We start from the raw sequence: 26,261 nt of genomic DNA on the forward strand, positions 1-26,261 counted from the left end.
GAGCAGTGCCTCTGGAAGAGTGGTGGAGAAGCTGGCTACACTGAATCCTGGGGGCCTCTCCTACCCTCAAGGTGAGAGATGAGCCCTGCAATCATCAGGCCTCTTCACTACGAAGGGCCAGTTCCAAATTTTCATACCACCAAACATACGAATTTGTAGGCTGATTCTTTTGGAAAGCTAAAAACCATCCCTCAATTTAAAAAACCATTAGAACTTAGACATTTTAGAAACTTAAACAGCACATTTTTATACCACCCAGCAACATAGAAAATGGGAAAGTACATGCTTCTTTGTGTTTTTTGTTTGTTCACAGAAACTATTCTGAGAAAAATAACTACTGACATCACCTAGAAAACTGAAAGCCTGTACCATGAATAGCATTTCCCCCCCAAAAAAGTACCATCACTTTTATTATTTCTACAATATGAAATAATCTTCTTAGAAGAAAACAGTAACTCTTAGGAGAAGCATTAATTCAAACCAGACAGTGCACTGTCTCACCTACTTTGGCTCTATGACCTCATGTTCTCAGAACCATTAATGATTCAGAGAAGGCTTAGTCCTATAAGGAGCTGCTGAGAGCAGCTGTATGAGAGTTCAACATCCCGGGCCTCCTCTTTCCTGTGCTTTGTGCCCCAAGACTGGGGAGAAGGGAACAAAGGAAATTCTGTGTCCTGTGCTTCTGTAACCTCACCAAGGAACTGAGAATGAATCTGGACACAAGGTGATTCTTCTCTTGAGAGACAGCAGTCTGAAGAACAGCTACACTGCTGCAAAGATGCCTCACATACCTGGTGTCTTTTTAATTTTGAGAATGAGGGGAGTCATACTGAGATAAGAAACAAAGCCTCTTCAGTTATTCTTGTTGGCGGTAGATGCTGTCTACCTAGTAAGTAAAACCCTGTTACCATAATACAAGAAAACTTCAATATCTTTATTTCTCTGCTTAGCTGTGGGTCATAAAAATAAAAAGCTACACTATTATAAGTGAAGTTTAGCTATTTTCCAACAATCTAGAACTTGCCTTTCTCATCTGATAGAAATTTAGATAAATATAAAGAAAAAAAAAAAAAAATCAAAGTGCCTTATGTTTTCTTCTAGGCAAGAGTTTCATGAGGTCCCTAAACCTCGAAGCCAAAGATAGACAGCTGGTTCCTGAAAGGCTGAGCTTCCTCTGGCCTGGGGCAGCACTTGAAGGGGGCCCTTCCCTAGTGTGGCATGGCTGCTCAGCCAGGCACCAGGCCACTGTGGTTCCAGCACTTCCTCCCCAGTGAAGTGTTAGTCAAACTTCAGGCAAAGAGTGGAATGCACTCTAGGGTGAGGTCATATTAACATGCCAAGAAAACAAACCATACCTAAGAAGTGCAGGGGCTCACCACTGACCATGGGCTCATGTCTTTAGGGACAGCGTGGGTGGTGATGAGGAGACAGGGTAAAGCAGTACCAATGTACTGTTTCTAGGATTTTTATTAGACAAGTAATGATAATGTTGTTAAATTTTGATCACCTAAGTGAGGAAAGTACAGGTTTATTCTGAAGCCTGTGTTTCTTTATTGCGCTTTTGCTCTAAGAACTTGGTTTTCAGAAACCAGGCTCAAGACTCATCCTGGCCACCTGCAGACAGTGGGCCTGTCTTCCAGACAGGTCACTAGAAGACAAGTGTGGACAGACAGGACAGGACTCTTCCTCAGGTGACAGAAGCCCTGCCCAGGACTAGATGCTCAGGAGCCTCACCTGCTCCTATCACACCTCTTACCTGCCCAGTCTCCAACAGGGAGAAGAGCGACCTCCCTATTAGAGGATCACAGCATTTAGGTTTTCAACACTGCAGAACCAAAACACAATTGTGTATTTGTTTTTATGGTCCTGTTCCCTCTGCAGTATCTGATGAAACACGTAACTTTTTCATCACAAACACTGTTTTCCATTCTTTTCTTAATTCCCCACTTAAAGTACAAGTGAATAGTTTATTTCACTGAATTCCAATCCTTAAATTCCAAGAGGACATTTGAAATCATTACCTTCCAAAAGAGAATGCTGCAGTGCCGACAGAAATGCAAAGTGTCTCCATACTGCTCTTTAGTTGGGTAATATTTCTGAAGTGTAAAATACATCAGCTTCCATTCGATATGACCCTTTTCTGAAAGAATCAAATGTCTGCAAAACTAAACAAATAAAATTCTTTCAGAATCAGATGATTTTCAAATATAACATTAGATACATTTTTCAAAGACAGAGAAGTTCATGATACATTTAATTATTTGAAATTAAACTTACTTGATTAAACAAATAAGGGACAAGTCAAATAAATCATGGTGTGCCTATATAATGATACTAGGCAGCTGTGAGAAAAATTCGAAGACTCAGCTTTGGAACCATGTCCCTGACATTTAAAGTTAAAATGAGTTACAGGTGTCATATATGTGACAAAGGTTTTGTATGCAGAATATCTAAAGAACATTTTAACTCAATTAAAAAATGGACAATGGACTTGAAAGACATTTCACCTAAGAAGACAGAAATGGCTGATGCCCTCGTAAGATGGGATAGCACTTCACCTAAGCGCAGCTGCGATCAGAAAGCCAGACATGCCAGGAGGGCATGGAGAACTGGCTGCCTTGGACACTGCTAGGATAATGCAAAATGGTGCAGCCAATGTGGGAAGCAGTCTGCAGCTACTCTGATGGTTCAACACAACCACCATCTGACCTTTAGTTCCAGGCCCAGGAAGTTACCCGAGAGAAACAAAGATGCGCCCACACGCAAGCTCTTCAGTTGCTGTTCATAGCAGCAATAATAACAGTTGCAAGGAGGAAGCAAACCAATTGCCCACCAGCTGGTGAATGGGTAAACAAATCAGTGTGTCCTTAGAGTGAAATCTCAGCCTTAAGAGGAATGCAGTTCTGCTTCATAACATCATGTGAAGGGGAGGAGCTAATCACAAGACCAGAGCAGTGCACACTCCCCTCACTCCTGTCAAACATCCAGACCAGGGAATCCAGAAGTGGAAAGTAGACAAGTTGCTAGGGCTGGGGAGGTTACAGGTTTCTTCTGAGGTGATGTGTATGCTCTGAGCCCAGCTGTAGCACCAGCTGTACAAAGTAGATGGTAGATTAATAAAGGTGTTACCAAAAAATGTTGATAGGACGCTGGTTGTGGGAGAACAAAGGCTCAGCTAGATGTGTTTTATGCCTATGTTGTGTACACATCCAGCAGCATGGCCAGGGGACTGGCAGGCTTCCCTGCCTTGCATGTGTGTAGAATGAAGCCCTTGTCTAGGTTTGCTGCTGCAATGAATGTTTTGCTCTTTAACAAGCAATCACTCATACAAAGTCTGATACTCAGTCATGACTTCTGAGGACTTTGTTTGGAGTTTATGATGGAGTCAATGAAGAGATCTTGTGTCAAAATTTGAAGAGGTCAGCTAGAAAAACAAAGGGGACCAGCTACAAATCTGTAGCAGTTTCTGTATCCTCCAGCATTGCTGACACCTTAGTTCTTAGACACAAAAGCAACTACACCTCGTCTCAGCTCTCCTCTTTCTAATTCTGTTCCCCATCAATGTTTACAAGGAGGAACACTCATACTGTTTCCTTCTGAACAGCCATTTTGATTGTTCTAAACTAGAGTCCCGTATCTACACTAGGGGCTCGAATCAAGTGTGTCTTGCTAGGGACCCTTTCCAATGTTACTTTAGACTGGATCCATTCAGTTTTAGAAGTTGTCTTTTCTCGGAGTCACTGTGCCCTAAAGAATAGGTTGTTATCTTTTTGATGCTATTTTGTAATTGAGTCAAGAAAATGTACATGAAAATAAGCACCTGTAGGTGCTAATTGCAGATCCTAACCTCTGGGTGCATGTGAAATACTGGTATAGAACATTTAACTTTTTTTTTTTTTAAAGTGGTACTGGAGTCAGGGCCTCACACTTGCCAGGTAGGCACTCTACCATTTGAGCCATTCTACCAGTTCATCATTTAACTTCTTTAAAGTGTTCCTTCAAGGAATTTTAAGGTCTTCACAGGCGATCAGCAGACACCCTTAATATACATTGGGGTCCGATGTCTGCTACATCTCATGCACAGCCCAGCCTGAGTTCAGAACACAGGTTGGAAGCCTGGCTCCTCTCCCTGTGGGTATCCTTGGAGGAAGGTCCCAGGAATATGTGATACACAGAGCCCAGTCCAGACACACCTTCATTCATACTCTTTTCCTCAGTTCTAAATCCTCCCTGCAAAAGATTATTCAACCCCTCTGATGCAAACTTAGAATCTGACTCAGTTGATCTCAAAAAAAGAGAGTAGAACAGTGGGTACTAGAGGCTGGGGAAAGGAGTGGGAAGGGAGGGATGGAGAGAGGATGGCTTTTAGTCCAGGGATACAGTTAGATAGCTCCTCCTATTCAGATGAGAAGCTCAGTTCTTTGCTTCTCCCCAACAAGCCCACCTGGCAATCCTTAGGCCTCAACCTTTGAAAGCCCCATCCAATGCACCCTTTGTCTTCCTCAACGTCCTTCCTTTTCTGGAACAGTCCCTAAACAGGCCTCCTTGAGCCCAAACCCAGTCTATTCCTCAGGCAAGATCAGAGGGTCTTTTCAAGCTATGTTTGAAATGCTGTGCTGGCTTTTTTGAGTTCACTAGACAAGGATGAGGATCCTTGGTAAGGCTCAGCCTTTACCTCACTTCCCTTCTCACACAAAGGATGTCACACCTGCACTGCAGCCTGCTCTTTGCCTAGCACCTGGTCCTGGCCGTGCTTGCCAGGAGAGTGACACAATGCCATCCCATATCTTTGCAGTGCTCCTGCAGCTCAATCAGACTATATGTAAGAGGTACATAACAAGTCATTTGCCTGCCCTGGCCCTGTATGGAGTGGGCACCTGATGTGTGCGATGAGTGAGGGGTGCCAGGTTCTGCAGAGAAGCAGCAACTGCAGATCTTTTCCCTACAGAAGGAGAGCAGAGACCCAGCAAAGTTCTCTGTGGGCTATACCTGCACAGGCATGTGCTCTGTAGGATGCACCCAAGGGGGTGTCCACCAGAGGTGTGGAGCTGCTGTCTGTTCCAGGCCAACAGGGTGGCAAGAGGAAGAGCTGAAATTGACTCATCAGGTGAGCTTGTTATTAACAGGTGGGACAGAACTCCACTTTGCTGTTTGGCTCTGGGTTATTTTTAGAATCATAGGTCATTCTGAATATGAAAAATGAACCTTACAATTGGCAGAAGAGAGACCAAAGCAACCTTGTGTGCTCTATCTCTCCATATCCTCCCATGTGCTCCACACAATGGGGCCCATGGCCCCTCCAGCTCTGCACCCAAGGATGCGGTAGCACCCTCACCTGTTTCTCGGCAAAGTGGTACTGACACAGCTTCTTCCACAACCGTCTGTCCTCACTGAGCATGTACAGGGTGGGTGTCACCTGGCCCAGGGTGATGATGTCCCAGCCATCAGAGAAGCGGTAGAGAATGTTGTTCAGCATGTGCAAAGGCAGATCACTGAGCGTGAGGCCAGTGTTCACCTGCTGAAAAGAGAAAGGACAGTGTCTCACTCAGAAACATGATGGCAAGCTGGAATAGACACTTCACAGAGTGGCCATGGGAAAGGTGGCCTGTCCTCAAGGGTTGCACAAACATCGTAACTTGCCCGTTTTTGGGAGGCTGCATGTCTGCACCAGCAGCAGCTCTACTTCAATGTGAGGAGGCAAGGGATGTGTTAGCATGTTTACAGACATCTAGAAAATGGTGGGCTCTAAAATGTGAACCTGATGATGAAATCAATAGTACTTCATGAGGACAATAAAGACGTGTTGTGAGGGCCACAGTAAGGTACTACTGGTCAGTACATGGGCCCAGGCTCAATCTCACTGTAGACATAGAAATAGCGAGGCCACCATGCTTCAGCCCAACTAGGGGTAGGGGGAGCAGGAGCACACAGCATCTCCAAGGTCCCTGTCAGACTTTTCTTTCTTGAGGTAATTGACCAAGCTGAATATATTTATATATGCACATTGAGGTATGGTCGCCACCACCCAACTCACTGACACATTCATCACCTCACACAGCAATATCTTCTCCAGCACCTCAAGTGGTTGGTGTCTTGCTGTTAACCATGGCCACAGGCTGTACAATCCATCCCTACCCCTATTCCTCCCACCAACCCAAGACTGTTCACCTTTCACCAGCACCTCCCTGCTACCTAGCTGTTGATTTACTTGATTTCAGTCACACAAACCATTCTTCCCTCATACAAACTGGTGCCAGGCCCTCAGAAGATGGGGGTGAAGGCTCCAGGGTAAGGCTGAAACTGTGGGGCTGTGAAAGGCTGAGAGTTGGGTTTAAGCAGTAAAGCACTAGTCACAAAAAAAGTGTCATGATGTCTTAAAACAGACATATACCAATGGAACAGAGTAGAGAGCCCACATATTTACACCAAGAACATACATGTGATAAAGAAAGTCTCTTCCATAAATAATGCTGGAAAAACTGGCTAACTGTATGCAGAAGATTGAAACTCACCATACACAAAAGTCAACTCAGGATGGAACAAAGGCTTAAATGTAATTCATGAAACTGTGATTCCACAAGAAGAAAACATAGGGAAACACTACAAGACATCAGTATAGGCAAAGATTTTTGGATATGGCCCCAAAAGTACAAACTGACAGATTGGATTATATCAAAGTGAAGAGTTTTTGTACAGTAAAGGGATAGAATCTTCTCCAACTATCATCTGACAAGGGATTAATTTCTAGAATATGTCAGGAATTAAACTCAAAGGCAAAGAAACCCCTCATCAACCCAATTAAAAATGGTGAAATTAACTGAACAGACACTTCTCAAAAGAGGGTATGCAAGTGGTCAGCACACATGTGAAAATGTTCAGCATTGCTCATCATCAGGGAAATGCAAATCAAAACCACATGAGGATGATTACTGCCAAAGAGACAAAAAGCAGCATGCTAGTGAGGCTGTGTGGGAGTATAAATTAGTGTAGCCATTGTGGAAAACAGTCCGGAGGCTCCTCAGAAAACTAGAAATGGAACTGGCATTTGATCCAGCACTATTACTCCTAGGTACCATGGAAAGGAAATGAAATCAGAATATGGAACAGATGTCTGCACCCCCATGTTTATCACAGCACTATTCAAACAGACAAGGTGATGAAATCAGCCTAGATGTCCACTGACAGATGAACAAAGAAAATGTGATACACACACAGTAGAATATTACTTAGTCACAAAAAACAATGAAATCCTGTCATTTGCAGCAACATGGATGCAACTGGAGTACGTATGTGAAGTGAAGGAAGTCAGGTACAGAAAGACAGACAGACACCACATAATCTCTTTTACGTGTGGAAGCTCAGCTGATCTCCAAGTACAGTCAATGTGGTCATTGTGGTTACCAGAGCTGGGAGGGTGTGAGGACAAGGGAGATTGACAATGTGTGATAAACAGGTCCAGGGTACAGTTTAATATCAGGAATAACTTCCAGTGTTGCATTCCACAGTAGTAGAACCAAGGTGAAAACAATTAATTTACTATTTCAAAACAGACAGAGGATTTTGAATGTACCCAGCACAAAGAAATCATAAATGTCACAGGTGGTGGACATGATAATTACTCTGAGTGGATCATTACATATTGTATACATGCAGTAAGTGTCACACTGTACCCATAAGTGTGTACAATTTACTATGTGCTGACTAAAAATAAAAATATATTTGAAAAAGAAAGCTGTACCTTGGTCATCTGGAGATTCTGTAGCTGTTGTTGCCAGTTGAGAACAGTTTCTAAGCGGCAAATCCAAATATTGATGTTCCCCACTAACACGGATTTTCCTACCCCTCTGACAAGGGTGCAGAGGGTGGAGCTCAGGTCGTGGAGAAGGTCTTTGATTAGGCGAGGATTCTGGTGATCATCAAGAACTGTGGCAAACAAAACAAGGCTATGAAAAACTGAGCCACAAAAGTGAACCACCTAGGATAAACTAGGGATGACCTAGTTTCACAAGTGTCCATGGACAAGGCGCTGTCTCTCCATACAAGGGGACATTATAAAGGAAGGGAATCCCAACACAGCTACACCCTGTGTGAAATGAAGTAAGCCAGTCACAGAAGGTCTGTGGTATAACTCCACTTTTATGAATAGAATGGTGGGTGATGGGCTGAGGAGGGAAAGAGGACAGGCATTTAATGGGTGTGTGTTTCAGATGGGGACAAGGGAGGAGTTCTAGAGATGAAGGTGGAAATGGCCGCATATCCATGCTGTGCTGCTGAGCTGTGGGGTTCAATGGTAAATTATATGTTGGATGTTTCTTACCCCAATACAGAATAGGATCTAACTTCACTACAGTCCTTAAGTGACATATATTACAACCATAATGAGAGTTTTTGATACTTTAAAGTTTCATCTGATGGTAAGCTTTTGGCTTTCACGGTCAGTGCATACTTTTTTGTACTTATCACAAAGAGAATATTTTTAAATGGCATATAAATATATATACACACAAAAATATCCTAGAAGTGCCTAAGCTACTGGCACAAAATTTAAAGTTCTCTTTACTAACAGCCACTAATTGATCAAGCTTGTTAAATTAAAAAGAAAATGGTTGGCTTATTTGATGCCTAGGTGAATAAGCCACAATCTTGCTAATTCCACAAAGTGGCTTTTTGGGACTGGGTCTCTGGTACTGGCTCCCTTTCCTATCATGGTGGACCCTCTGCCTGCAGAAGTAAACTGCACACACTCAGCAACTCAGGAGCTGAGGGCCCCATCTTCCTCCCTCATGTCACAGTACTCACGTTATTATTTTTGACTGCACACACACCAGGGAAAGATAAAAGATTAAAAACTTTAGTGATCATCTTACCCTTTTGGACGATTTTATCCAAAATGTTGAAGTAATTCTTCTGTGCCACGCCACTCAGTGAAGTTAACTGGGATTTTGCAATGAGCTGAAGTAGCTTAAAGGGAAGAAGGAAAGAAAGCTAAACAATCTGTAACTATCACTGTGGAAACACAACTGTGGTGATGCACAAGTGCATAGGAGACACACTGACATGAGAATTATGGATCAGGTTGCTGGTTGGTCTATATCTGGCTTCAGGGAAAGGTTTCTACCTATGTGAACCTGAGGGGATTTGACAGGAGGCACTCAGGCAGCAGCACCTCCTCTTCCAGTCCTGCACATCATCCCATCTGGGGGGCCTGACTTTCTCTGGGCCCTGCTGCAAGCCTGTAAGGATAATCTCTGTACAGGGACCCAGCAAGGGACCATCATGGTGCCAGGAACAGACTTTCACAATGCTGTTTTATGCCGACCAAACAATCAGAAAATCAACAGGCCCCTCTACCTGGAAACTGAAGACTGAACTACACCCAACCTTTCAACAGCGCTGTAGTCAAGAGTGCTCAAGCACATGGCAGGAAATCTAGAATGCAGGAGAGGAAGCTCTTGTTTGTGAGGAGACGGAGGACCCATGTCCACCTCTGCCTGCGCCTCCTGCAGCCAGACTGCCTTGCTGCACCCCAGGATGACCACCTGTTGGCGCTGCAAAGAGACTACATGCCTCCTTCCTCTGGTGCTCCTCGCCTCACCCATTTCTGCCCATTCTGCCTTTCCTGTGTGAGCCTCTCATTGTAGGTATGCTTCTCCTGCACAACCTGGAGTTGGCTGTGCTTTTGATCTGACCTGGAACCCCTTTACTTCAACAGCCTGTTTACACTTACTGATTTTTGTAACTTTTTAGGAAAGTCCTTGCCAGGTACAGTGACTCATGCCTGTGATTCCAGCTACTCAGAGGCAGAGATCAGGAGGAGCCCTGGCAAAAAGCTAGCAAGACCCTATCTCAAAGAACACGCCAGGCATGGAGGTTCACACCTGCAAACCAAGCTCCTCAGAAGGCAGAGGTAGGAGGACTGTGATCTGAGGCTGGTTCTGGGAAAGAAGTGTAAGACCCTACCTGAAAAATAAAACAAAAAGCACTAGGGGTATAGCTCAAGTCCTAGAGAAACTGCCTAGTGAGTATAAGGCCCTGAGTTCAAAACCCCAGTACCACTAAAAAAACAAAAAGAGAACTTATTTTCTAAGTAATTCTTTCAAAACTTAGGAAAGTTTACACTGGTTTGTACTGAGGTTACTTTTGTAACTGAAACGCTTTGTGACCCTCTTACCTCCCAGACCTCAGGACAGATATATCCAATCATGTCAGTGTCCCACTCCATGCAGTGACAAGTGCCACTCTTGCTCCTCCTCCCTACCCCCCCACAGCCACCTCCCCTCTGTAGTGCCACTCCCTCGAGATCACAGTCAGCCAGCTCTCCCTCCACTCCCTGCCCAAGACACTCACACTCTGCCTGTCACCCTGACCCAGGCTGTTCTCACTCTGGGTGATGACTAGTGCATCAGCCCTCACTGAGGTCCATCTGTGTTACTGCTGTTTCTCTAGCCATCTCTCGACTGACTAAAGTTAGTTTCCTCAAAATGCTTACAATTGCCAAGGTTGGTTGTGATAACTGACATCCCAGAAAGGATCATCAGAGATGATTATGAACAAATGAACAATGAACTGGTTCCCACCCCCAAATGGGCCCCATTTTACACTATTACCACTCATTTTTTAAGGTCTAGACTGCACATATGAGAGAGAACATGCAACATATTAGTCCAGTTCATTTCACTGAACATGCTGATCCATCCATTTTCCTGCAGATGACACAATTTCATTCTTTAGGGCTGACTAATACTCCGTTATGTACATCCACCACATTTTCTTTAAGCTTTCTGTAGTTGGTGGGCACTAGGCTGACTCCCTAGCTTGGCTACTGTGACTAGTGCTGCTGTGATCGTGGGGGTGCAGGTGTCTCAATGGTCTGTGGACTCACATTCCTTCAGATGTATGTCCAGGAATGGCACAGCAGGATGACTTCTACTTTTAGATTTTAGGAGCCTCTATTTTACTCTAACTCCTAAATGGAATAGATCCAAATTGTGCAGCTCAAATCCTGTGAAGTACTTGGTAATTACTTGGTAATTTCACAAACTGAAAAGCTAAGAGCTGAGCTCCAGGGAAAGATATTCCAGGAACCAGAAGAGGTTCCCAGAGGACAACCACGACTGTCCTCCCCCGCCCCAACCAATCATCAATGTAGATAGCACTTTCCAATATTGCACTTAAAAGTCCTTTAGAAAGACACTGAAATCACCAAAAGAAGGCTTAGGCTCACTACCTACAGAGGATGGTTTCACCCAGAGATACCACCATCGGGTAAGATAGGAGGGTAGCAGGATGAAACTGCAGGTAAAGTGGTAATAACAAACAAAGCCTCTACATAGCAATGAAGCAAAATCTGTCAGGAAGAAATCTATGCCTCATGCGTAACTGGGATTACAGGCACTTACCACCATGCCTGGCTTATTAATCGAGATGAGATTTTGCTAACTTTTTGCCCAGGCTGGCCTTGAACCTTGATCTCCCAATCTCTGCCTCCTGAAGCTGGAATTACAAGTGTAAGACACAGCATGGACCTTGTGAAGAAACATTTTAAAATGTGGAAATAACTTCCTCATTTGCTAAACCTGACAAAAATGTAATTACTTTAGAGTGTCTTGTCAGCCCAGTCACACCCAAAACAGAATTTGTGAAGAATATTTTAACAGTGGTGAAAAGTTAAGTTGAGTAACATATAAAACAAATTCAAGTCAACAGTGGCTTGTTTGTTTATTCCTTCACTTTAGGAATAAAAACTACCTACTATTTGCCAGGTATTTGTGATACAGCAGGAATTGCAGAATAAATTATCATGACAACAGATGAGCATTCAGTTCTGTCCCTGAAGACAAAGCCCACAATGCAAATAAAAGTTTTAAAGATAGCCCTTTTCAATGGTTTTGCTCAGTCTACAGTCCTTTGCTTTAAAATGTCCAGTGATGCACTGAGAGAAGCTTGAAAAGCCTCTTGCTCAGGTTTTGGTCTCTATTCTTTTTGTGCTGAGCCCTGGGGAAAAGGTCTGCATCAGTTAACCTTGTGCCTGTGCCTTCCTCAAGACACAGTGGAGCAGAGTGCTCCAACTGAACCACCTAACGGACCGGACCCCCACTGAGGCAGGTCCTAGAACCCAGTCATTCGAATGAGGTCCCCTGGTGGACAAATACAGACAGCAGAGGAACTGAGGCTCTTGGTGGCCACTCTCCACACAGGACATCTGGCCTCAGCACCTTCACCAGTGCTGCTGCAGAGACCTCAGTAGAGACATGAAAATGTCTTTAAAAATCTTCATACAACTAGGTACTCTAGCTGGGGATGTCTTCCTATTGTCTCTATCCTTGTTTCTGCAGAGTCCTGAGATACTAGGGAGCCAGGGAGGAGTGCTAGGGTAAAGGGACCAGGACTAGGGAGCAATTCCCAGGGACATCAAAATTCAGTAATGGTAAGAGTGGCCAGCTCAACTAAAGTGAGAACAAAGGAAAAAATACAAGTAAGGGTGACAAGGAGGCTTAGATGCTAAACCAAAATACACAACCCTGAAGTATTTGACACTCCTTGGTTCATCTGTAGGCAGAAGAGGATGTATTCAAGATGAGCTAATTCTCCAAATAACCAAAATTAAGGTATATAAACTTTACAATTCTGAAACTTTTTTTCCCTAAGATGTGCCTACTTTAGGAAACAGCACATTTAACATTTTATAGTTACTATAGGTATTATAGTTTAGGATGAAAAGCTACACAGTAAATAATAATAGTGTGGTATGCAGACAAAATAAAAAATCCTAACATGGTTCAAGTGACTGAAATCAATAAGACACTGGCCTTGGTGTACACAAAGCACTGAAAGTCAGCAAATGGAGAAAGTGAAGCCAGCATCTGGCCGTGAGACAACAAGGTGGGTTCCTCCTCCTGTGATTCTGCCCTAGCTTCAGAGAAGTCAATAAAGTGCGATCTCAACCATCAAAGAGCTGGTAGAGAAAGAATTGCTATAAAACAGACCTACACCTTTCTGGTTCCTTAACTCCTAACATTCCACTGACCAGAGTCAAACCTCAGTTCCACCATTAGAGTGGAGCTGCCTGAGAAGATGCCCTGTGGCCCTTTCCATGAGAACTCAGAAAACAGTGAGCAACTAGCAGAATGCAGCTGTGTCTGGCTGTGTATGAGATGGAGTCCACAGGATTACTTCCCCAGTCATCCACCAGTGCTGCAAAGAACCACACCACACTCACAACCAGCTGAGGCCAACAGCTACTTAATCCATCTTTGTCCTTCCAGCAACGCTTCTGGAAGCCATGAAGAGAAAAATCCCACGCAGTTTGGAAAACCATGACTTGTCCTTACCTATAACAGTGAAGGTAAATAAGCTATACAGTGATTAATCTCTAGGCGGACAAAAGCACCTGAGTGGAACATACAGCTAAGACCCTTTCCTTCTGAATGTACCTCAAGATATAATTTTTCTTCTCAAAATAAATTATTAATGCAGCAAAGTTATTGTGAGTTTCTATTTGTATATAATTCATTTTCTCTATTACCCACCCAGGAGGTCCAAGGTGTGCCCTGCGGCATCATTGGTTCCTGCCCTGGAGAGGGAGGGCTCGCACTGTTGGAGGTCTGCGACTAACAGCAACTCCTGTGTTTTCTCTAGAGCTTGTTTCTTTTCCTTCCTACACAGCAAACAGGTGGCTTTTTATGTAGTCACTGAACGCATCTTGAATAGCTCACATTTGTAATCTTCAAAATGTGTTACTCGAGAGCCTTTAAAGTTGTACTGCATAAAGCACTTACTTTGACCACGTAAGTGAACCGTCGTATATCCTGAATGGCACTGGAGAAGTCTAGCCGGTTGAAGGCTTCTCCCAAGGTACAATAGCCATGCCTCTGGAATTAAACAAAGAAATCTTGGGATCAGTCAGAATGAACTGACAACTGATTTCAGGCTAAGTGAACATTTGTTAAAGTTTTGGCAAATGGCATTTGTTTTTATTCTGAAGATTTATTCCAGATTTAGATGAGTACAATGCAATTATAGCAATGCTAAATTTCAACGGTTTATGTGTAACCGAAATGCTGCATCAACTGCACTTTTCACATCAGGAAGTACAGATCAAAAACCATGATGTTCTTGCTGGGATGAGGTAAGGTGGACACAAAAGGCCCCTGCTAGTGCTATACATTTTGGAGCAGCTTTTTCCTCGGTCCCACAACAGTGCTGTTCTTCCTTGGAGGTGTTCCCTCCATGGTGCATTCTGTTCTGTGCTGACCTGTGCAGATTTCACCTCAGGTTCAGAAACTGACTTAAATTCCACCTTTTGCATGTGAAATACTTACACCTAGAAACAGGTTTTCAATTTGGAGTAGTGGGAACAGATAAACTGAAGGACAATAACAGGAGCCACGACTCTCTGAGTTCCAAACAGGCGAGTGGGGATGGCCAGGGATACACAAGGTGGCAGTGTGTCTGCTGGCCTCCATGGGAAAACTGTAGAGGACTTCCTGGTTTTGTGTCCAACTCCAAGAATAGTCCTAACGTGTGCATAAACCTATCACATGCTCACATGAACATCAGCACACACATTCACTGAGCATCTGCTAAGTTCAAGCACTCTCTGGAAGTTGTGGGGAAACAAAGAGCAATGAGGTCATCAGAAAGCCAAAAGTCTCAGTTTAGTTTCTTCTTTTCTAAAGAATTATGAATGGTGGTACAGACACCTCTTTCAAGGTGGCTACCACCTCACAATAGAAACTGGTCTAGTCAGAGTGCACCTGCCTATGCAGGCCATCTGTGTCTGTACAAGGTGCAAGGAGGAAGGCACGGGACTGGAGGCAGACCTGGCAACAACCAGCACTAGTGCTGGAACCCTCCTGAGACTGTCAGTGTCCCAAGGGGTCATGGAACATCCCTGAAGCCTTCCAACAAATTTCTTCTCCTGCTTATGCTGCTGTGATCCATGTGGCAACACAGAACAGATGACATATCTAACAGTCTTTCATCAGCTCCACATTTTGTCTTTACAACTTTCAGTGGTGATTTAGAGCACAGGTCCAGGATTAGAGTCATGTTGCTCATGACCAAGCAGGCCAGTTAAGTTTTCTCTCAGAATCTGATTCCTTTTAGGAAACTTGGCTAGTTTAAGGACATAAATTAGCGTTTCTGGAATATTAACTTATCCTAACCTAAGTAATATGTAAGGAACAATTGTTCCCTGAGTTAGTTTCCTCAGCTTCTGTAAAATAAAGCAAATGTGGAGTTTCAAGGGCTGAAAAAGGAACAAGGCTTCCTTGAAACTAAATAGAGAAACAGGAAACTGTGGAGCCAACTGGTTTGTGTGGTGGCTTATAAGAGAGCTTTAGCCAAATTGCTTTCAAGGGCCAAGACAATCCAAATTGCTCTGCAGATTCAAGCTCAACAAACAGCTTCCTATGAATCACTCTCCATGTGGACTGAGGGGCTCCAGGAAGTCCTCACTTCCAAAGCACACGAGAATGAGGACTGTTCCCAGCAGGAGCAGCAGCTCACATGACAGAATATGCATCCACCCCCTAGGAATGCTAGCAGAGACTGAAGTAACCCTAATGATTTGGAGATGTATGAGGATCATACAGTGTGTACACATATGCCACACATACCATGCAAAAACAACCAACACAGGCACATCCACCCAAACCCACCACACCTACATATATACCACACATACAACACACACTTATACACATGCATATCAAACAATTATAATCATTGCCTAAAAAGCTCCTATGTATGTTCACCTGTTAAAATGTGAACCACAGATCTGATACTGCAAAAGAGGAGACATTTGACAGGAATAATACAGCATATGCTCTTATTTGTAATAGTACACTTACTTCTTTTGTGCTTTCTTTATGGACATAGATCCATTTTTCACGGTAAAAACCTAGAATAAAAATTAAACTATTTTAAAGTGTGGCAAATCATTTGAAAATGAAGATTTTAAGGAAATTTTAATAATTAGATACACTAACAAAATTATCTGCAATCTGTGTGGTCTCATATGTCAGTGAGATGCTTTTATATCTCTTATTAAAACACTTTATTTCCTAGTATCAGTTTAGAGGAACTGAGATTCCACCACATGAGAAATTATTTAAGACAGTACCATGTCTTAATAACTTAGAAGACTAATGATTGTAGTCTTATTAAAACATAAATGGCTATAAAATTTTAATTAAACACATGCATCCTATGTACTTTAATAAAAAGTTCTACTCTTTTATTGCCCTTTATGAGAGTTCACAGGCATACACAGTCCACAATCCTTGAATAACAAAGGTCCTCCATGTGACCCTGCCTTCATACCTTGACAGTATTACTAACTCTTGATGCCATGGGCAGGGCTATGAGAAAGCCCCAGCCTTCCCTATGCCTTCTAGCTGCAAAGAACCCAATGTCCTAACCTCTAGCTCAGCCCACATCTAGCTCCTGCCCTGAGTTCCCAGTGGCCCTGAATCTAGGTCCTCATCCCTCTTGGAGGGTGTCGCTGCTCAGGAATGGACTGAGCTCAGGACCACATTTGGCCAATTGGCTCTGCAGACTCTGCCATCTTCTGTTTGTGCACATCTTACTGGCTCAAATGGCTGAGCTGCAAGAAGCCAGTGGACAACACTAGTCTCAGTGCTCACTTACATACCTGCATCACCTTTATAACATAAGATAGTACTGTTAAAGCAATTCAGTATGTCAACTTATTCCACAAGTACAAGATTACTAGAGAAAATGGTCTTACTTTGAGCATTTGTATCATTTCCAAAATGGTCCTTTTTCCTTTTTTTGGATGCGTATTCACACTCTTCATTATTGAATATTTCTTCTCCACTCTTTAAGATACTGAAATAAAGGCACTTTTTATTAAAACATTTTAAGGAAGATCTTAATTTGGTTTTTCTTTTGTAAGAGAATATAATAAATATTTGGTTTGCAATTCAGGAAAAAAAAAATCACATTAAATTCCGAAAGCACTATTTAACCCAAGAGTAATTGAATACACCTTTTCATTTTGAGAACTTTGAGCTATATCCTGGTGCTTTTTGAGAATCTCATAGCAGAAAGTGCTGGGCATGCTTTAAGATCTTCCAAGGATTTTGATATGCTCAGCCACACATCAGAAGATATCCAAATGCTGATCCAAAGTTGAGAAAGCACTCAACATTTTCATTTACCCTCTACATTTTTCAAGATCTGACAGAAGCTAATTATTGCTAAGCTGAGCATTTCCTCACTTGGCATCAACCAAACTGTTAAGGCACTATGAACCAGATGAAGGAAACTTACATCTTACCATCTGATACATTTAAAATTTTCTAGTACTCCCTTTTTATGAAATAAGGACCTAAAATCATAAGGCGATAACTAAACAACCTGAATACCTTTTCATTTTTTAAAAAAGTTTCTTCCTTTCAATGAGAAAAACCATAAACAACAAGCCACACTATCAAAACTAAAGACACACAAAATTTTATTTTTGATACAGTTAGCAGTCTGTTTTCAGTCTGCAAACGAGGAAGGAAGAACTGTTGAGACAGGAGGCTACTGGAGGCACTAGGGAAAGAGGCTCTGAGCTACCAGCCGTACACTTGCTTATCTCCCCATCGTTGTTCTTTGGCAAGAAGATTGTGTATAAGCCCCTTTTCATTCGTTAGTATTTACTTTTAATAAAACAAGTGAATCTGCCACCTGAACCTGTTTATCATGGTCAGAACAGACTTAAACAGCATGGACAATGGTTATAAACCATCAAGACAAGCAAAATTGCGCTTGAAACACACACACCTACATTCTATTCTGGGCACTGACTCCAACTCAAGGAAACATGTTGTCCTTGAATCTTGTATTTAATCTTACACTAGTTTGTTATCATTGACTCAAATACTGAATGGAGACACTTTCAAATGTGAAAGGCTTTCCTAACTAAAACCACAAACATATCAAAAGCAGAAAATAACACCACTCTCTAGAAACAGCATTGCAGAACAGATGGCAGCTGACCAGCTTCACTAGTCAGGGAAGGACATCCTGTGCACCTGGCCAAAGCTGCAGCACTAGGCAAAAGGTGAGCCAGGTGGATGCCCACAAACAGTGGCTACTCTGTCCACAGGTGGGAAGCTACATCTGCATGCTTCCACGAGGAGCAAACAGACTCATCTTTTTCCCAGCTGAGCCCTGGGCAGGCTGTCTGCAGTGACAGTGCCCTTTGCAAATCTGGCCCTAGACCTGCTGACCACAGGGCCCACACTAGTGCACTCTGCAGGTGGAGCCCTCTTTGGTGCTGCTGGACACTGCCTGGGCCACTACCGGCTCCACAGGACTCAGAGGACTTAGGAGTTAAGCCTGGGGAGTCCCTTAGATAATAATAAAGGAAAAATGGCTAACTTTGAGCAAATATTAATTTGGTTGCCATTTTTACAAAGTATTTTAAATGGGGGAAAAAGCTGTATTTTTTGTGATGGTTTTTGTACTGTCAGGTATACAAATATGTAAAAGTGAAGAAAAAAAATAAATGTTTCCAAAACTAAAATTCAACATGTCTAAGTGTTACTAAAATAGTACTTAATGCTGCACAAGTCTTTCCATTTGACGTTTATGTAATCTATCGATTAACTAAATTTCATGGCAAGTATTTCCTCTTTTTATGGCCTTTAGGTCCATGAGAAAAATATGTATCACCTATCTTGGCTTAAAAAGCAACAGAACCTTCAACAACAAACATCCCAACAATTCAATTTAAAAATGGGCAAAGGACTTCAAGAGATTTTTTCTTCTCCAAAGAAGCAGCAGAAATGGACCAGGTGCTGGTGGCTCATGCCTGCAATCCTAGCTAGTTGGGAGGTTGAGATCAGGAGGATTGCAATTGGGAGATCAGCACAAATAGTTCATGAGGTCTCATCTCCAAAATGACCAGAGCACAACGGACAGGGGGTGTGGCCCAAGCGGTAGAGTGCCTGCTTTCTAAGTGGGAAGCCCACAGTTCAAACTCCAGTCTCACCAAAAAAAAAAAAGGAACTACAAATGGCCAAAATGTGAAAAGATATGCACATCAGTGAGTCTTGGAAAATGCAAATTCAAACTGCAGTGAGATGTCACCTTACATTCGCTGGAATGGCTACTATCCAAGTAACAGAAAATAAGTGCTTCAAGGTGTGGAGAAACTGCTGTAGGAATGTAAAAGGTTGCAGCCAATGTGGAAAACAGTTCGCCAATTCCTTAAAATTAAATGTAGAATTACCATATGACCCACAAGTCCACTTCTGGGTAAACATCCAACAGAACTGAAAGAAAGGGCTTAAAGAGACAACTGCATTTTTAGCAGCACTATTTACAGTAGTTAAGTGTGCAAGCGATCCAAGTGTCCACCAACAAATGAATGAAAACAAAAAATGCGGCAAAATCAAACAATGGAATATTATTCTACCTTGAAAAATGAATGCCATCCTGACATATGCGACATGATTTGATGTTGAAGACATAACAGAAAGTCAAATGATCCGATCAAAAAAAGATATACACTTAGTGACAGAGTGATGGGTGCCAGGGGCTGAGGGAGGGAATAGGATTTCAGTTTGGAATGACGAAGTTCTAGAGATGGGGGGTGGTGACTGACAACAACATAATGGTAAGGAGTGCCACTGAACTGTACAAGTAAGCACAGTTAGGATGGCAGGCTGGGGCAATCTGTATTTTACTACCTGCAGCACGCTCACCTTGTCTTGTTCAGGGTGTCTGAGGAACACGTGGCAGGGTGAAAATGCAGGGCACAGGTGCACATTGAGAGCCACGGCTATCATCCATTCAAACGTGCCTGCCTTACAGAGCTGCCTCACTAGCACCTGCCCCTCACCCTCTCTGTCAGGAACGTGCCCCAACAGAACTACTTGGTTTTCCCTGACAAACCCACCAGTGTTCCCTGAATTCATTTCATAGCACAAAGAGGAAAAGTGCAGAGAAGCAACAAAGCAGCTCCAGATCCACAGATGAGTGCAGAGGCTACTCTTGTGCTGAAACTGCAGAAGTTCAGTTCTCTCATCCCTGAGCTGCAGTCCTTGTTCCTGTGATGCCTATCAGGAAGCTCACAGTTCTGGAGGCCCTTGGGACCCTAAGTAAGTATGGGCCTGACTGGTGCAGTCTAAGGGCCATTATCTCACACACCACTTCCACGCCACTCTAGGAGACTATGGGGAGGGGAGCCTCCAGTTTCTGAAATGTCTAGTCAAGGATAGCTGTTTCCAACTGCAGTGATAGAAGGTATGGCACAAAAATTTTGTTGCCAGTAAGAAAAATGACCAAAATTTGTGAATGAAGTTTTAAGAATTGTAAACTATGACACAAGTATTTTTGTGTAGTATTTGTATTACAAGTCAAATAATACAAGAGTATAAAATGAAGTTTCCCTTGCAAATTTCATCTGAATTAGCAAAATTTTCATTTCTTTTTTCTGGTTACTAATTTTATAATTCTCCAAATTGGCATATTCCTACCAGTTTGGATTTGAACTGGCCATTCATACATCAACCACCAACTGTAGCAAATCTTACTTCCTTTCTCTCCCCTGCACCTCACCAGCTCCAAATGCCCCGGACTGAGTCCCATGCAGGATGGGTTTCGTAAGTCCTCTTGTGACCACTGCTGGGGAATGGGTGGACATCACTGGACTATGAGCCTTGAAGCTGATTCTGGACTCAGCTGCCCAGAGGGCCTGAGCCTGGGGACAGGTCCTACTCCTGCCATAAAATTTACATCCAGTACAATGCAGAGATTTTTAAGTACTGTTCAGGAAGTTCTCACCCAGCCAACAACCACACGTTTCCACATGATAGAAAACTGCTCCTGCTCCTTCCACACCTCATTCCTCAGCCAGAGCTGCTGTATCAGTGGGGAAGGGGCTCAGCTCTAATTATACTCATGCCCCTGCATGACCCCAGACTCATCTGGTCAGCATGGCCAGCATGCATATGCAGCTGCTGCCCAGTCTTAGCCCTGCTTCTTCATTTTCTTGGTGAGCACCTAAACATGATTTCAGACCTCTACAAGTAGTTTTCACCTGGCTTCCCCTACCATCACAGAGCTACAGAGCAAGGATCAAAACCGGGAAAAGAACACTGGAAATGCCACTAACTCACCTGTGGCTTCCTTCTTTCTAGTCACCAGTCTCCCTCCAACAGCCTCATTCAGGTCTGTCAGGACCACACTGCCTTTGGCTAATGCAGTTCCCAGCTTCTCTCATTCTGCCTGTGAGTGTGGAATGCCTTTGGCCTGGGTTTCCTGAGGATACTGAACATTTCTGGCAGGACACAGACAATGCGCTACTGGAGCTGTGCTTGCTGGCCTGTCAACTGTGCAGCCCAGAGCAGCTAGCATTGGTGGCCACTTAGGGCAGTGAATGTAGAGTTTCTGCATCCCCATTAGAATGAACAGCTACCCTGGAAGAGACCTGGCAGATATTCTGTTTCTAGCATACATCAGTGGATCTGACCTGCAACAGTCACACAGGGATTTTCTAACAGAGACCATCTGCCTCCTCATTCCTCTGGAATTCTTCTATAGGAAAGAATCTCCCTTATCCTCCATTTGTTTACATATTCAGTTATTCACATCAACACCAACTTGTGCATATTTATTTTCTCCTTTGGGTTATAATCCAATACTATATTTTGCTGCTGAAATTGCTTCGACTTTGGGGACTGGGACACTTTGGGATGGCATCTGCCCATTTACATTACCATTGGCATGCTCCCAATTCAGCATTTCTTTACATTCAAGTACCACAAGATGTCCCAGGCTCACCTTGTACCTTCCCTACCCCAGCCATGGAGTCAATGCCTTCTCTCAGGAGCCCTCACAGACCATGACCTAGGGGCTGGTGGCTCACTGCTACAAGGTGTCACTGAGGCCTCTGTGGACACAGCCTGGGAAATAGTGTACTGGGCTAAGTCCTATACACACAGATCCAGTGTTCTCTCTCTAAAACAGCAATCTGAGCTCATGCTAAGACCCTGGCTCCACCCACAGCCACTGCCCTTCCCTCACTGTAACTTCTCTGCAGTGAGAGATCCACTCCCCTCGTCCACTTACTCTTGTGTGTTTAACCTTAGGTGCATTTAAGTAGTTTCAGCAGGTCATGTTGAAGGGAGGATAAAGGAGGTTAAAGAGGGTGAATATGATTGAGGTATTTCCTACATGTGTACAAATATGGAACATTGAAACCAGTCAAAGTCATCTTAAGAAGGGCAGCGGGGAAAGGGCAAGACTAATGGAGGGGATGAAACGAACTGGGGTATAATATATGTGGATATGGAAGTGTCACAACAAAACCCCTACCATATACTAACAAAACGTTTTATTAGGAAAAAAAAAAAACTTCCGACAAAGAAAAATTTTTGGATATTGAGAAGTATGCTATTTACCTTGCACATTATTTGTGAATCTCACGAATGTCTTTTTGTTACTGATTTATAATTGCATTCCATTATAGTCAGAGAAAATGCTTTTTATTACTTTAAATTTATTGATACTAGTTTCATATCAATAAACATATGGTTAACCCATGCCCCATGAGAAATCAGTAGGTCAACCTGCTTCCTGCCTCTAGCCTTGTGGCCTCCTGTCACAGGCTGTGCACACCCATTCCATGGCTGCCTGACTGTGCAATACAATCAGATCCAACCCCCAAATACCCTGCTGGTTTTGGCAAGGTCTTGTGCTGCACAGTCCTGGAGAGCCCATGACAAATACAGTCATCATCCATACTCAAAGCTGCCTCTTGCTTTCTGTGCAGCTCCTACTCCTGGAGAACATGGATTTATTTTTTGTGTTATTCTTTACTTTTTTCTAAAATGTCACAGCAATGAATCCCATAATACAAAAGCATGAAGGGTTTAGTTTCTTTCACTAAGCAAATTCAAGTTAAGACTTACCGTGCTGCTGTGTGAATCAACAAGTGTCCCTTTTTACTTTTAGGAAACATTCACTGTGGGACACTCCCTCTATCTGCCAACCCATCCACTGGTTGGAGGACATCTGGGTTTTGTCCAAGTGTTAGCAATGACTGAGTAAGACTGTTATTGACATCCACATGCAATGTTATGTGTACATAAATTTTTATTTTTCTAGGTAACTACCCAGGAGGTACACTGTTGGACCATGTGGCAGTTTCCATTCATAAGAAGCTGCCCAACTGTCTTCCAAGGTGGCTGTACTCCTCTCATCTGCAGTGATTGCAAGAGATATTATTGCTGCGCTATTCTCTCTGCACTAATAAGTGTAGGGGCATCTCACATGGAAGATGACAGCCTTCAGAGCCACCAGGACTGGGGAAGGTGTACCTAGGTCTGAGATAGCAGTCTCCAGCCCTACAACCTTCTGCTGAGGCCTAGCCAGTGGGTTGCTGGGGGCATAAACTGTGGCCCAGGAGCCACCGTGCTTGCCTTCCCCCACAGCAGAGGAAGTGAGCATCCAGAGTTATTTTCCTGGGCTTCTTTGTAATTCATGCTTCTCTGGTGAAACATAGTTCAGATCTTTTGTTCCATTTTTTTTCTTTGTTTTTAGCAAGGTAATTCTTCTCTTACTATTGAGTTTTAAATGTCCTTTTTATACTCTGGGTATTAGTATTTTGTCAGATGTGAGCTACAAATGTTTTATCCAAAGCAAAATTTTAAAATTTTGATGAAGGTAAATTACTGATCAATTTCTTTTACAGGCTGTGCTTCTGGTGCTATATTTAGAAACTCTGCCCAAAGACAGGTGCAGGGGGGAACCTCCTGTAATACCAGCCAAACAGGAGATGGAGATCAGGAGGACTGCATTTTGAGGACATCCTGAACAAAAACTTAGTGAGACACCATCTGAACCAACAAGCTGGGCATAGTGATATGTATTTGTAATCCCAGCCATGCCCGAAATCTAGGGAGGAGGACTGAGGCCTGAGGCCAGCCCCAGGCTAAACTCAAGACCCTACCTGAAAAACAATTCCAGCAAAAATGGGCTGGTATTTGGCTCAAGTGGTGAGCGCTTGGCAAGCACAAGGCCATGAGTCCAAACCCCAGTACCACCAAAATAAAAAATAAAAATTGTCCAAGATCATATGGATTTTCTCACATGCTTCTTGCATAAGTGTTACTGTTTTGCACTTCACATTTAACCCTGTGATTCATTTTGCACTATTTTTTGATAAAGTGTGAGCTACAAGAGTGAGCAGGCAGCAGGCAACTCAATCTTAGACCAAAGGAGCCAAGCTGGAATCCAGCTTCCATGCACATGACTCAGCCCATTTTCTATAGTGAACAACTCACAAAAATAAGTACACAGCTTTCATCTACAAAACGACTCAGCAGACACAACTGCTAATGCATAGCCTTGCCTACCAGCACTGGAAGGTGGATATGTGCCCAGCGTTGTCAGAAGAGGCCTAAGCACAGCACAAAACAAATGATCATTTAACATGAGAAAGTCCACATCAATCAAACCAACCAATTTTGTTGATTAGTTTTCAGACTATGTTAGACTTCTCCCAACACTCTGTGAACACGCTTCTGCATTCATCCAAACTCCAGCACCCTGAGATTCTACTGACTCAAGATGTGATACGGTAATGAGTGGTTTCAAAGATGAATTAGTATCTGTTTGATGGAAATGCTACACTTAGATAAAGAAATAGACAAAATATGGTAAACAACGCCAGAGGTATACTTGGAAAACCAACAAGAGAGTGTGAAGGTAGAGGTGTATATGTAATTAAGTTGGAATTTCAAGATCGGGCAGATAAGCAGACTAGAATTCTTTGAAGTGAGAAAAACTGAATGCTAACTGGTGTATACAAAAGGGAAACTCACAGAAGGAGAAAAGCCAAAGCCCGTGTGGGCTAGAGCTCAGACAATGTGCAAGGATATGACCTTCCAGCTCTGCTCCCTCTCTGAGTAGCTCAGTTTCTCATCATCCCAACAACCAGCATAAGAGAAGGAAGAATGAATTTCACCAGCACTCAAACAGAAGTCTCAAACTGGTGTGCACTGTGCAGCAGGATGGGTGTGCTGGAAGCATGTCATCTGAAGCTCAAATAGGCAGCAGGCATAAGAACAGGGTGGTCCTCAAAAAGGGACCACACTGTTGAGGCAATGAGGGGGCTGGAGACTGGGCAGCACCGTTAGAAATCCCTACCCAGACTATAAGCTACCCTTTAACTCTTAAATGTGTTTTGTGAACTCATTAACATGCAAATAGAAGGAATATACCAAAGTGAGCATATGCTTAAAGTCTAAATACGCAATTGAAATATAGTTAATATAGTTAATCAAGAAACTCTAAGTAGTATATTGTTTCCTTTTAGAATGCAGCCATTGTAACACTTTTAAATCAATTATTCTTCCCAGCTTATGATTTTTTTCTTTTTACAAGTGTGAGCTGGCAGGAAAATGCAATTTCTTTAAAAAGACTCCTTCAAGATGCATATTGACAAAGATCAGAAAGAGTTAATGATGCAGACACAGCTGTGGACAACCCTTAGATGCCACATGGCATCAGAAAAAGAAGTCCTCACTGCAAGTAGGAGGGCTAATACCCCCTTCAGATGAAGAAAAGGGAGCCCCTCCAGCAGTGTGTCTACAGCCCATCCAGGAAATAGGAATACAGTTCAACCACATACTTACCAAAACCTGTCCTAACATAGATTCACAGATCAAGTGGAAGGTAACAGGAATTTCTAATATTACTATTCAAAGTATAAAATAGTGCAAATTTTTTGAGGGCAATGTAGCAATACTAGAACTTTGAATATGCAATTCTATTAGGAGTTTAGACTCCATAAATATTTGCACATGTATGCAAAGGATTACACACAGATGAACGGTGCTACAATGTCAAAAATGATAAAAAATGGGAAAAAACAAAATCAAAATGCTATTAGTGGGTAAGTAAGTTTGTCTATATCCAGAAAATAAAATACTACTGCCATAAAGAACAAGGAGAATCCACATGGCTGACATGGGGCAACTTCCAAGATACACAATGTAGGAGAAAGGATAAACCTACACTGTGTCAGAAGCACACCCTCAGACCAGCTCTGTGGAAAGGAAGGAGGTCCATCAGCTGTGACACAGGCAAAGACCCCTGGGAACTGTACGAGCCCCACATACCTACCTAGATGCTACTAGATGTAGTTAACTGGATTCCATTCTGCCTGCTGTTCAGGTCAAACATCACCATCTCTCATGAATGCCATCCTCCTTCTCCTCTTCACCTCTCATAAA

The 26,261-nt window shown here is 43.0% G+C and overlaps 1 protein-coding gene across 8 annotated transcripts in view; it reads right to left on the bottom strand.

The window, feature by feature from the left end:
* Window positions 1-26,261, bottom strand: part of Fbxo25 (F-box protein 25) — a 41,463-nt gene that overhangs the window by 4,615 nt on the left and 10,587 nt on the right. For 6 of the 8 annotated variants that reach the window (XM_074055356.1, XM_074055353.1, XM_074055357.1 and 3 more), the window contains 7 exons: window positions 16,754-16,854; window positions 15,855-15,904; window positions 13,779-13,871; window positions 8,868-8,961; window positions 7,739-7,923; window positions 5,336-5,518; window positions 2,022-2,165 (listed from right to left, as the gene is read on the bottom strand). In XM_074055356.1, the coding sequence (XP_073911457.1) occupies window positions 2,022-2,165; window positions 5,336-5,518; window positions 7,739-7,923; window positions 8,868-8,961; window positions 13,779-13,871; window positions 15,855-15,904; window positions 16,754-16,854 (850 nt within the window). The remainder of the gene's footprint in view (window positions 1-2,021; window positions 2,166-5,335; window positions 5,519-7,738; window positions 7,924-8,867; window positions 8,962-13,778; window positions 13,872-15,854; window positions 15,905-16,753; window positions 16,855-26,261) is intronic. The other 2 variants (XM_074055358.1, XM_020180421.2) reach the window with 1 other exon arrangement.

Source organism: Castor canadensis, chromosome 14, assembly GCF_047511655.1.
Source record: "Castor canadensis chromosome 14, mCasCan1.hap1v2, whole genome shotgun sequence".
Classification (NCBI taxonomy): domain Eukaryota; kingdom Metazoa; phylum Chordata; class Mammalia; order Rodentia; family Castoridae; genus Castor; species Castor canadensis.